The sequence below is a fragment of the Anguilla rostrata genome, chromosome 2, assembly GCF_018555375.3.
Source record: "Anguilla rostrata isolate EN2019 chromosome 2, ASM1855537v3, whole genome shotgun sequence".
Classification (NCBI taxonomy): domain Eukaryota; kingdom Metazoa; phylum Chordata; class Actinopteri; order Anguilliformes; family Anguillidae; genus Anguilla; species Anguilla rostrata.
Window position 1 is genome coordinate 13,056,841 of NC_057934.1, and position 12,321 is coordinate 13,069,161.

General features: G+C 43.4%; 1 protein-coding gene across 5 annotated transcripts in view; it reads right to left on the reverse strand.

The window, feature by feature from the left end:
- The window catches only part of ryr2a (ryanodine receptor 2a (cardiac)), a 164,222-nt gene that overhangs the window by 92,028 nt on the left and 59,873 nt on the right, over positions 1 to 12,321 (reverse strand). For 3 of the 5 annotated variants that reach the window (XM_064320552.1, XM_064320545.1, XM_064320538.1), the window contains exons 3-6: positions 12,006 to 12,110; positions 4,293 to 4,307; positions 1,832 to 1,906; positions 826 to 904 (exon numbers count right to left, since the gene is read on the reverse strand). In XM_064320552.1, the coding sequence (XP_064176622.1) occupies positions 826 to 904; positions 1,832 to 1,906; positions 4,293 to 4,307; positions 12,006 to 12,110 (274 nt within the window). The remainder of the gene's footprint in view (positions 1 to 825; positions 905 to 1,831; positions 1,907 to 4,292; positions 4,308 to 12,005; positions 12,111 to 12,321) is intronic. The other 2 variants (XM_064320554.1, XM_064320553.1) reach the window with 1 other exon arrangement.

Below are 12,321 nucleotides of genomic sequence, written 5' to 3' on the forward strand. Positions count from 1 at the left end.
AGGTTTTAATAGCAGACCATGGGGTGCATCCATTACACTGGAACCAAATGTCTGAACAGGATGAGTCACCCAGCAGTTAGTTTTTGACTATTTTCTCATAGTGTAGTCTTACATACATCTGCACATGCATTGCATTGGTGTCTTTGGGGATATTTTTTCAGCACGGGCACTCACACGACACCAAGGAGAGACAAAACGCCGGGGAGTCAGACACAATAACAATCAGCAGGAGAGCAGATTAGCACTCCCAAGGGAGCACAATGTGTACGCAAACACAGGCGCACACGCATGCACACGCACAAACACACGCCCATGCACACTCACATATGCACGCACAGACACACACACACACACGGACACACGCACACACACACACACACACACGCACGCGCACATGGACACGTGCACATGTACACGCACACACACACACACTCACACACACCCAGACTCACCCACTCACACACGCACACACACAGACTCTAGAGTTGCCTGGTTATACATGTGCCTGGAATGAAGACCCAGCTCCAAGCCCCTGAGACTGGCTGTCTGCTTCTTATGATTGGGGTCAGAAAAGGTCACCAGCACTGTCACCAAATGCAGCCCAATCACACAGTGAGTGCCAACGTGTGCTAGGGGCACTTATAATCAAAACTGGCAAAAGTTAATTTAAAATATTCAAATATTCCTGTTATAAATGTTACCAGTATAGCCCTTAGAAAATCTAACCACTCCAAAATGGAACAGTATGCGAAGGCATCCAAAATATAATATATTTATGTAGAAGTTTCCTTGTGTTAGATATTATTTGTCAGAGAGAAAACCTACCTGTTGTATCTTCTTGAAGCCCAACATCAAATGCCAGTTTATCGGTTGAAGATCGCGAAGTGGACAAACAGCAAAGGTACTGGAAGGATGACAAGTATTGCCAAATATTTAATTTCCAATTCCCTTTTGCATACCAGTCAAAGAGATTATTTCAGCTGAACATTAATACAAATACTGCATAAAAAACAAATATAAAAACAAAATATAGTAAGTACATATGACTGACCCACTATAAACAACAAAAATATTGCTATAAGTTTTCACATCCTGGTAATGAACATCTAGTGCTATTAAATATGAGCAACTGGGAAGCAGATAACAAAGAGAGAGAACTATCTTTACATATTAACGGTCTGTCCACAGCAGGGAGCTCATTAAAACCAAGGCTCTAGACCAGAGCGCCGCAACCTTGGCCCTGGAGGGCCACAGGGTTTGCTGGTTTTTGTTTTCACATTAAATTCAGCCACCAATTCAGAGTCAGGCCCAAAAGCCCAGCTGAGATAAGCTCGTTGTGTAATCAGCTGTTTTAATTGATCAATTAAGTGACTAACAACAAAAACCAGCAGACCCTGCAGCCCTCCAGCACCAGGGCTGGGCAGCCCCTTTTCAGACGAACAGGATGAGCCACATTATGACGTAGACAGGCAACTTTCCGATTGTACTGTTCAGCAAACTTGTATCATTTCTACACAAGCCTGAGCCAGAATAATTACTCAGTTAAAGCTATGGGATTTTACTGATATGGCTGTCTCTTTATTTGCAAAGCTAAAATCAGTACTTGAAGGGACTACCAATATACATGACCTACATCAAAGTGTGCACAGGAGAAGGAAATAGAAAGCATTATTGTCCTGTGTACTCAGTAAAATGTTCAGTGTTAAATGTCCCCACTGGACTCACATAAACTCTGTTAGAGTTGAAGTTGAATTGTTTTACTGTGCCTTACTGTACTGTATGTGTGGAAATCAGACAGGAGGATGAGTTTCGGGGGCCAGAGAGCACTCACCATCCCACTGTAGGAGTGTCGTAGCAGCACCGCGTGTCCGTAGAGCAGGGTACGGTGTCCCCCTCCCTGGGCCGTCTGAGAACAGAGCAGGGAACGACAGTCTGAACCTAAACAAGGCCATGTTACGGCATGCAATGCAATGTAATGCTGTGTGACATCGCGTAATGCTATGTATTAACAATGTGCAACAGTCAATGCGGTTGTATATCTACATGATACATCATGTCAGTGTTTTTCACAGCCAATAGTCTCATACAAGGTGACTTGCAGGGCATGAGATAGCGATAAAAAATAAAAATCAATAAGCCAGCAAAATCTCAAATAATTCAAATGAAATTTATGTTGAAATGCAGTGACAATTTATGCAAGGCTTAGTTCGGGTCAGACGCGAGCCAAGGATCGATAGCACAGGGGACATTTGTTTTCAACTTCAGGTTAATAACGATAAACATTAAACATTGATTTTCCTGGCTCTGGATTAGGTCAATAAATCTGCGATTTTGCTGGAGGATGAAACGCTCGCATGTTTAACATCTGCTTTCATGGCAGGGACCTACACGCATTTCGTTCTCGTGTTCCGTCAAAAAAATCGCAGACACGGGTCCTGCGTTCCAGTCGCGTGCAGCATCGTTTTAACAGTTCATCCGTGTTCACTTTCAAGCATGCCGTTCCAGGTTATTGACTCAAAGCTGGTGATAGACCGAAGCTGATTCCACGGCACGTTTAAAATGCATGGTGAGACTTCAAAGCTGTATGCAAATATCAGAGAGCCGGTATTGCAATAAACAGAGAGCTAATTAACTTCAATCTAACAAATAAGTTCAGCGCCAAATTGCAAAAAGGCTTTAGGCTGCAGACTGTGATCCTGAGCTATAAGTTACAGATGCTGAGTCACACAGAAAAAAAAAGCTTTATATGATTGACTTTTTCATCAGACTGTAAAGGCTGGCTAAGATTGAGGAAACATAGCATCAGTCACGTCTTTGGCAGTGGCAGTGGTAAAAGCAATGTCACTGAATTTGGCCTTGGCTGACATGTACCTAGCCGCTCGTCCTTGGCTTGACCCAAATGTAAATTTTCTGTAAATTGAGGACACACTTTTTTGTGTTTACAGCACTTATTTCACTTCATCTTAGAGATGCAGAGAAACAAGATGCACCAGTTTAGAGTAACACAAAAATCCATTAGGCATGTGACAGTGTATTTTAATTGATCACTCTATGACCCATTAAATCACAGATCCCAGGAACAGAATTTCTCTATCCACGGTAATGGCAACAGTAATTCAACACGACAACCAAATTTGGACCTTAATGTTCCCATTACTAACATACTACTGGTGGTCGAGAGGCAGTTAATCAAATTATTCTCATCAATTGAATGACCCTACTCTGTTTAACATCTTCATCAAATGCAGGCATTATTCGAAGTGGCTACATATTGATTGTGCCTGTGATCAGGATTCTCTGGATGTGAATCGTTATCGCTAAAATCCCAACGATGCCTGGATTTCAGAAGTCCAATTCCTCACCTTCAAATTCAGTGTTCAGGGAGGTCGAATGAACACGCCTTCCGCCAGACCCACAGTTTTCATTGTTACACTGTGTGTGATTAGCATTAACAGCGTTGTGTAATGTATTTGAGCACTTGATATCCTATTTCACTCGCTTGAAGATCGACTGGGTCTGATCAGCTTTGCACTAAACGTCTATACCGTCAGCTTGCTCTGCACGTGGGGCTCTTTACCATAATGGTCTTGGAAGCTGCTTTGGAACTAAGTCTCTGGAAAATAAACAAATGCAATTGAATATGTAAGGTGAATCGGCATTGTGCTGATTGTTGTCGTTGCAATATGAGATTGAGGGCAAAGTCGAGTTTACGATCCCTGCGTTGTGGCAAGAAAGAGAGCTGGCTCCGCGTCAGGGTGACGGTTTGTAGTTTTAAGAGCGCCCAGTCGCCTGAGGGCCCACGTGCGCCCCACATCTGACGCCTCCCCGTCGACGAGCCGTTAAATATTCACGCTCCCGAAGCGCGACGCGGCGAAGATCAAACGCGCGCGAACGATCCGCCCGTGTTTCCCGGTCTGACATGGTGGCAAACATCGGCGCGACACGCTCTGCAATTAAGCGCCGTGCCGAGCAGATCCGCGAATTCTCGGGTGGACAGAGTCAATCTGCGAGGCGCACGGCGTTCTACCCAATTTGCCAGGCCGCTGATTGTGAAGGGGACAGGGGCTGCCAATTACAGACGGCGGTGATCAGGTAAATGCGGTGGCGCCGCCACATCGCAATGATCCTACGACAGGTTCCACTTACAGCTGTGACACAAATGGGAAGGTTGGGGAGGGGGGTCGGTGGGGGGTGGGGGGGGGGGGGGGCGGATGGGGGGTTTGGGGGGGCAGGAAGTGAGTGCGCCACAGATATAGTGTGAAAAAGCAAACACAGCCACTCAGAAGACTTACCTTCATCATAAATTTCTGCGCGTGTGGCGAAAGGAGAGAAGAGGGAAGCAAGATTATTGTCACAGGAAAAAGAATTGAAAGAATTCACTTTCTTTAAAAAACGCATTACTGCTTTGGAGTGGCTTTTATCCCTGTGTATCAAGTACTCTCTTCCCCCCACCAAGCTGATGTACACTGGTGAAAATGTCAATAAAAAGTTCTAAACTAAAAAAATCGCAAGATCTGACATTAAAATCATAGAACGACATTGGCTACATCAACAGGCTAAAATCAGTTTAGAACAAAAAACAGAAACAGTCAGTTTGTGTACACGGATCAGTCAGCTGCTAATGTCATAAGAAGGCTAACAGTCTTGATCTTTCAGGGAAATGGTATTCGTGAGAGACAGTAGTTTGTCTCTGTATTCTCAAAAGTACAGCTCAATCTACCCTTTCCTACCCAAGCTGTTTGGATACTACTTCCTCTTAACACAAGGCAATAAAACAAAGCCATGAGCTGATATTAGTTTTCTGTTATGACTGTGTCAATCCATCACTATATCGCCCAACTCCATCACACAGTACAGATTAAAGGTAGGGTGGATAAAAGGTACATTGTTCTCTTTTTCGGAACCCATAATTGGTACTGTAGCTAGACGAGAAAGGACAACCAGACACACAAACTTGTTTGTCAGAACAACATGTATACAAGGGACACAAGGTAAAACAAACAGCTGAATACGTAGGAAAGCCAAATAAATGGATGTACTGAAGAAACACGGTAGCGACTGCTTCGTGTACATGCACGTTTACAGCATGGATGTGATCATTAGGCATTATACATTGCATTTAACCACATAAGGAATTCGGGGACTCAATACTAAAGAGCAAGGGGCATAATGTTACAGTGCATTTGATGAGAAAGTCTTCAGGCTTCAGAGGTTACAATGGCTTTTTATAAATTCTGCTACATTGAACTAAATGCTAATCTATCAGCAATTTTTAACACACAAAAGATCGGAGCATTTCCCAAACTGAACATTTCTTTGTCCTTGAATTAGACCATCCTCAGACTTTTACAGTCTCACTTCATTTATTTTCTGCTCCATTTGTATCCCATTTCTTTTTCTCTCAAACCTGATTAGCCGAGGTGTACATGCAGGCCAACCTTATTGCTGTAACATCAAATTTGGTGCTATAACATCAAATTGTGACACCAACGGCCTCTTCTATTCACTCTGCAGTCCATCAGCTGTGCCACAGGAGGACAGGAGGACCTAGCTTCATGAACAGGTGAGGCAGGCAGACCGCGGGCCTCCGATCGACCAGAGGAGCTACTGTTTTGTAATGAACTCAAGGACACCCCGCAAACATAACCCTCCCTCCTTTGGTGAAGACGAGGCCAATCATGTACCATCCCAGAGCCGTAGCTGATTACAAACCGTGGGGGTACGCTACACCAAACGCCATCCAGATATAGTGTCTTAATTCATATCCTATTTTTAATGTTGAGGGGATATTTTTAAAATTTCAAAAAAGTTTCAAAATTTTGGGCGCTGTAAGACACAATAATCTAATAACAGGAAAAACCCAAGCATAGAAAGGAGAGGAAAACACCACCAGATATATGAATTAATGAATATCCTGATACTGTATATTATAATATTCAACATTATAATATCCTATTTAAAATGTTGAGGGGATATTTTAAAATACAGTAGATAGTGTTTTGTCCACTATCTGCTGTATGTTCTATCTCTCAGTATACCAACACTCATGCAAACAGGCTTCTTACGGCTTTACCAAAGGTATGGAAGTTTAACCTTGTTCTTTCTAGCTTGTGAGAGCCCTTTGGACAGAGTTGTTTTTTTGTTTTTCCAGTTTTTGAAACAGTATGAACTTGGGAAGTAGGGATAGACTGAACTGAAATGTAAAGGTGAATTTTAAAATAATTAGTAATTATTAAAGCATGACTGAAATGGTGTTAATGATTGAACTGACATTAAGTCCAAATGGTAAAATGAATGAGTGTCTCTGCTCCTTGCTCTTTTCATATTCAGCTCCTCCTATAGACCTCACACCTCTGAGACATCTGAGATGTGATGCTTCTGGAAATCTAACTACGGTTTCAATTCGTCAATGAAGGGTCTTGCAATTTCACACAATTACAAGGTATGGATTTAATGTACATATATATGGGCAACATTCTTCAGTCATGACAGTCAAATCATCCTGTTCTTGTTCAAGAAATATGTAATAAATTCTCAACAAAAATTTGAGATCTATTACAAATTGTCTACAAAGAATGTGTTCACAATACAGTAAGGCAATAACATAACAGCTCATACTGTACAACACATGACCTTAACACAACAGTGTTCATATTGTGATACATATATCAAATCTATTGCACTATTGTGTGTGTGTGTGCGTGCGTGCGTGCGTGCGTGAATGTGTGCATGCGTGCATACATAGTGACATATGTGTACGCCAGTGCCTTGTGTGTATGTGAGTGTTGGGTGTGTTTACTGTATATGGCAGTGTAGCGTAATGGTTAGGCAAATGGGATTACAGCTCTAATATTGTTGGTTTACTGTTATTGCATCCTTGAGTAAAGTACTTAACCAAATATCCAGCTGTATGAATGGATGGTATGTAAAAATTATGTGTAAGTGTCAGTCGCTCTGGATAAAAGTGTCTGCTGAATGCCTAAAATGTAAATGAATGTGTTTTTGTACACATGCATGTCTCTTTGCGTATGGCCTTTTGTTGTGTGTGAAATTAGCATACAGCCCAGTGTCTTCAGAATATTGCCCAAAAAGAGTTAAAATGTTGGAACACAAGCGGGAATGAGCCCTAAATGCTGGATGGGTGAAGGTGGAGAACCGGGTGGACCAGGTGAAGATAGGCAAACATACCCATTTTTCCACATCAACTTGCTGTGGAAATGAAAGGTAGAGAGAGGAGGAAAAGTAAGTTGCCTTAACTTGCGCTGAAAAACATCTCAGAAAAAAACAAAACAAAAACGAGATGGAAATTGCTGAACATGCCGGAGTGGAGAGAAATCACAGCAGTTCAGCATGTTGTTGGTGCTCTTCAGCGTATACAAACTGGAAAAGGAAGTGGAGGCATGCAGTGGTCCAGTAAAGGCTTTCACAAGCAGGAGTGGTGCTTGTTCCTCTGACCGATGGATGAGGAGGTGTGCAGTTGATACTGCACAGTTTGAACTAATAACACTCATGATTAATAATATTGTTTCTGAAATTTTGTGAAGATTCAACCTCAAAATGGCATAGCTGCCTAGGTGACCATACCCTCCAAAAACTCAACAATCATTTTCTCTTGTCTGTTGTCTTAAACTCAATAAGCATATAGTCTACTATGAAAAAAAGAATATTTTTGAAAATATTTTCATAACAACATGTTTTTGTCATCCAAGAAACTAGTATTATTATTAGTATAATGTAAAAGACTGTAACTTTCTTCAGTCAAGAGGATATGGAGAAGTGTTCAAAGAGGTTTTCAAAAAGCAATAACCCCCCCCCCCCCCCCCCCCAATGCTTGACCCTACCTCCATTAAATAAAAAACAAGTATTAATGGGGCCGATGGTCAAGACACTGTACTTTACACAGTTCTGCCAATTCTAGCAACATGTCCTTTAAGACCACTGGAATTACCATATTGTGCTTCCACACTCAAAATTGTATAACACCACAATTTGTGGGGGTGGGTCTATGAGCTCTTCATAGATTCTAACCCTGATGAGGTGGAAAAAAAATGCACAAAATTTAGAAGATGCATAGCACCAGCTAGGGTGGTGCCAAAAACACTGTTGACTACAGTAAAATGTGAGCATAGCCTGGAAGGCCTGTTAGTCAGAGTCTATCTGGATTTTGCTAATTAGCAATGAGTCCACAACATTGCACGAGCTCATTCTCCTCCATCCCTCATCCATCCAGGGCCTATTACATGGAGAGTTCAGTAGAGCAGTTCAGATAGTACAGTGTACACACTTTATCTCTTTCTGTTCAAGACAGAAGCCACAGATCCTAGTTGTTGTTTTGCATTAGCACGGGAATCTCATTCATCTTTCATAGCATGGCTACACTTTGGCCACTCAAACCAGCTGTCACTACTAATGAGTAAAAATGTTTGTTCATTCCATGCCCATAATTGCTTAGCATGTCTGGCACTGAAATATAATTACTTAGTTATCCGTTAATAACCAACATTATTTCACCTTTAAGGCCAGCCAGCCCTGTACTGTTGTAACATGGAGCACTGCATCTTCAGCCTCTGAACATACAGAGCAGTATATTTTATTAATGCTCTCACTTTGCATGCCGCCAGCATCCCAGCTAATACAAAATTTTCCCACAATGTCGCTGGCACATAGTGGCAATGTTTAACTTATAACTCCGATAAAACATTCCAGTTACATCGCCAGAACATTTAGCTGGCACGTTATTGTCCAACCTGATTTCAGGCCGCAATAGAAATAATTTCAGTAAATTCAATTCAGTACAAAACACCCTGAAACGATTAATGAACAGGGTGAACTACACTTGAGCAGCACACTCTAATACAAAGCGAAATATTTTGCACTGCTTATTACTGGAATCAGTTTATTAATAGAACCTGGTTAACAAATTCTGATAGTGTTGCATAATAGCGGCCAGAATAAATGACTACTAAAATAAGACTGAGAATACTTAACACCAAAAATGTATCTCAACGCTGCTACATCACTACTTGTATTACAGTGATTAATCAATGATTGGGAATAAACAAAGTGTAGCGGTCCAATAATCAGACATTATTTAGCGTGCTGCCATCCAGGCCATATTGAAGTCTACAACAACTTCTTTCCCAATCCCTGCCAGCGCCAGGGTGTTGGCTCCTTCATCAAATGAATAAGTAAGTGAGAGCTCTTATCTCCTTACATAATTGGAGGCATGAGAGTGCGTTATGTGCTTCACGGCTTACAGTAAGAGGCACGCAAGGCCAGGCAGCTGGGAGCGGCCCACCACGGCTGGAGGACGAGAAGCACGGCAGCGGCGAAACGAGGGAGGTGGGTGTCCTGGAGCTCACCGCCTGGCAGCAGACCTCCCCAACCACGCTCGTCGCTCGGCGTTAGCAAACCACGTCCTTTTATCTCTTTTTTTTGTCGGTCGTAGGCTGAATCTGAGTGCTCTGATTGGCCCTCGGGCCTCCACAGTCGCAAGCGCCGCGGTTGTTTCCAGCGCTTGGCATGAAGCGTAGATTGCATGTACATGTGCAAAGGATGACGCGTTATTAGGTACACTCGTCTCACTGCATGAGCTTTCTGCCTCACCGTGTATAGGATTACACGTAGTGATCTCATTTCAACTGTCCATTTTAAATCTGATTAAACTGACAAAAAAATAAAAAGATTCTTTCATCTTTTATCTGTGATTTTCTGACTCACTCCTCATACAGGCACACCTAATATTACCCAGGTCCAGCCTATAAAGCTGAGCTGTAGGCATAAGCACATTTGACCCCTCTCTGTTCTATGTGTGTGTGGCTTACCTTCCAGTGGTTTACTCATCTCAAGCCTTCTATATTCCTTTAGATCTCTCTCTCTCACTCTGTCTCCCTCTGCTCTCTCGCTCTTTCTTTCTCGCTCTCTCTCTCTCTCTCTCTACGCTTCCCACAAATGTGCTCCGCTTACAAATGAAATAGGACACTTTATACTGTCTCTCTATCTCCGGTTTTCAGAATTTCTCTCTCTCTGTCCTAGCCCCCACAACCCATCCCCCCCAGCCCCCTGTGCAATCCAATCATTATGCAGCAGTGCAAACACACGCACCTCCAGGGTGGAGAACAAATGCACCTTAGCTGTAAATTCTGTAAAAGCCACGTATTTGTTAACAGTTTACAGTCTTGTTTCTTTCCTTTTCATTTCTTTTGTGGACAGAAAACAGCCAGGCACACTCCAAAGTGTGCACTTCAGCTAAACAACAGGGTGATTGCCGATTCTCTCATCTGTAGCACACATAGCATCATCACCGGCTGAAGGTGTGGAAGAGCATCGGCGTTAGCCCGGTTTTAATAGCGGATCTGGCCTGACGCTAGCCGGATTTACTGCCTGCCCGCCTGTAATTACAGATCGCGCACGCAGCATTCTATACGAGCTTCCCTGGCTGGAGAGCAAGGGCTTTGCTGGAATCTGCGATTAAGACACCTCACCTCTGCTGTGGATCTCAGATGGAAATTAATCACCGGACGCCACTCACAGATAAAAGATAAATAAAGATTCTTTTAAAATGCAAGGCAAGGTGCAAAATCATGACTGAGGTCCAGTCCAGCAACGCCTTGCCTGAGCATAAGACAGCCATCACTGACACAAACCCCTGCAATGCAGTTAAACAAAAAAGGAAAACATGTAAGTGCAATACCAAGATACAGCAACACTGTACTGTATGTTGGATATCATGTGGTGCGGACAAAGAACAAACCTCCAAAGCAACAGTGTACTGTGTATGAACGTCTGTGGTGCTGACCACAGGTTAATTACATCATTAGTCATAGCTGGGGTTTTTTTCTGACAATAAACTGCAGGGATGTGGGAGAGAATGGGTTTGTATACTGTGTAAGGGAACCGACATTATCTTAATATCCACACACATGAAGCTGAGGGCTGTGGGGAAGACATGAAAAAAGGAGGGATATTCATACAGTACAAACGCTACTCGCCCTTCGGAGAAAGGCAGCTCCCCCCCGCCCCCCTCTCTGTTCAGATGACACACCGCGATTACATCAGCAAGCCTTCAGACGAACAGAAGCGACCGCGATGCCGCTGAATCTCTTTCTCTGTTTACTCAGTGTCACTGTGGAACACCTCTCCCAGAAAAAACAGAGAACAGAAACAGCCTCAAGTCAAGATTTAAACCAAAAGAATTTCACGTGGATGGCAGCAACTCTGACAGTTGCGATTTGAGTAACCCCCAATCCATGATATAATTTTAGCAAACTTCTATTTTTATTTATTTTTTGCAGCCAGGTTCCAGTCAGCTGCCTCCATTTAAACTTCATGATATGTAGTCTGTCCCTTTTAGAGTTTTACGCATTCTGATGAAGACCTGACACAAAGGCCGAAACATCAACGGTTTTTATAGAGATGGATTAAATTCAATCTGCATATGTTTTACTGAGAACAAGAGTTGCACCTGTTCACTGATCAATTCTTTATATATTTTCTGGCTGCACCTGCTCACAGCTCAGACCTGAAACAGTGATCGAACATCTTTCCCCTCTCAGGCAACGAGGATGCGCCTGTCGTGCTGCAAATCTGAGTTCTGCAGAGAGCGCTCCCTGCCTCTCTCTGGGGCTGTGCCTCATAATTCGGGGTCAAACGAGGGGCCAGGGATTTTCCGGTCTGCTCGCAGAACTGTCAAGACAACTGACGCCTGGCGGACAGCGCAGAACACGGAGCCGTGCAGCCCCCTGGACGCTTCACTTGAGAAGAAAAGAAAAACAAATCGCTTTTCCTTCAGAAAAACTGCCAGCACCTGTGTTTGATGTGTCATGTAAATCTCAGCATGATAATACACCCCCCACCCCTCCTCACCAGAGCATTCAAGGTGGTCCCTGGAGGGGGGGGGGGGGGGGCAGGGGAAGAACAAGTCAACACTGAAACACCCTGCTCCATAGGGACATAAATCCATTTGTCAACCATCGATTAAGTGGAATCGGCGTTTGATTACTCACCCCTTCAGCTTTCTCCTCGGTGTTGGCCAGCATCTCCTGCAGGGCCCGGACCGACAGGGACTGCTCCAGCACGAAGGTGCAGATCGACAGGTCCGGCGGAACATTCTACAGGACACGACACCGGCCACAGAGACACGACAGTGCATCAATCAGGTGCTTCAGTCCATCCCACGCAGTGCGAGTCAGATGACAGAGGGGCCAGAGCCAGCATTGATCAGGCCCGTCTCAGGAATAAATCAGTCGTTGGCCAGTGAGACACACTTTTTATTCTTCCATTAAGTATTCAGTGTCAAACTATGAAGTTATTCCCTGACTC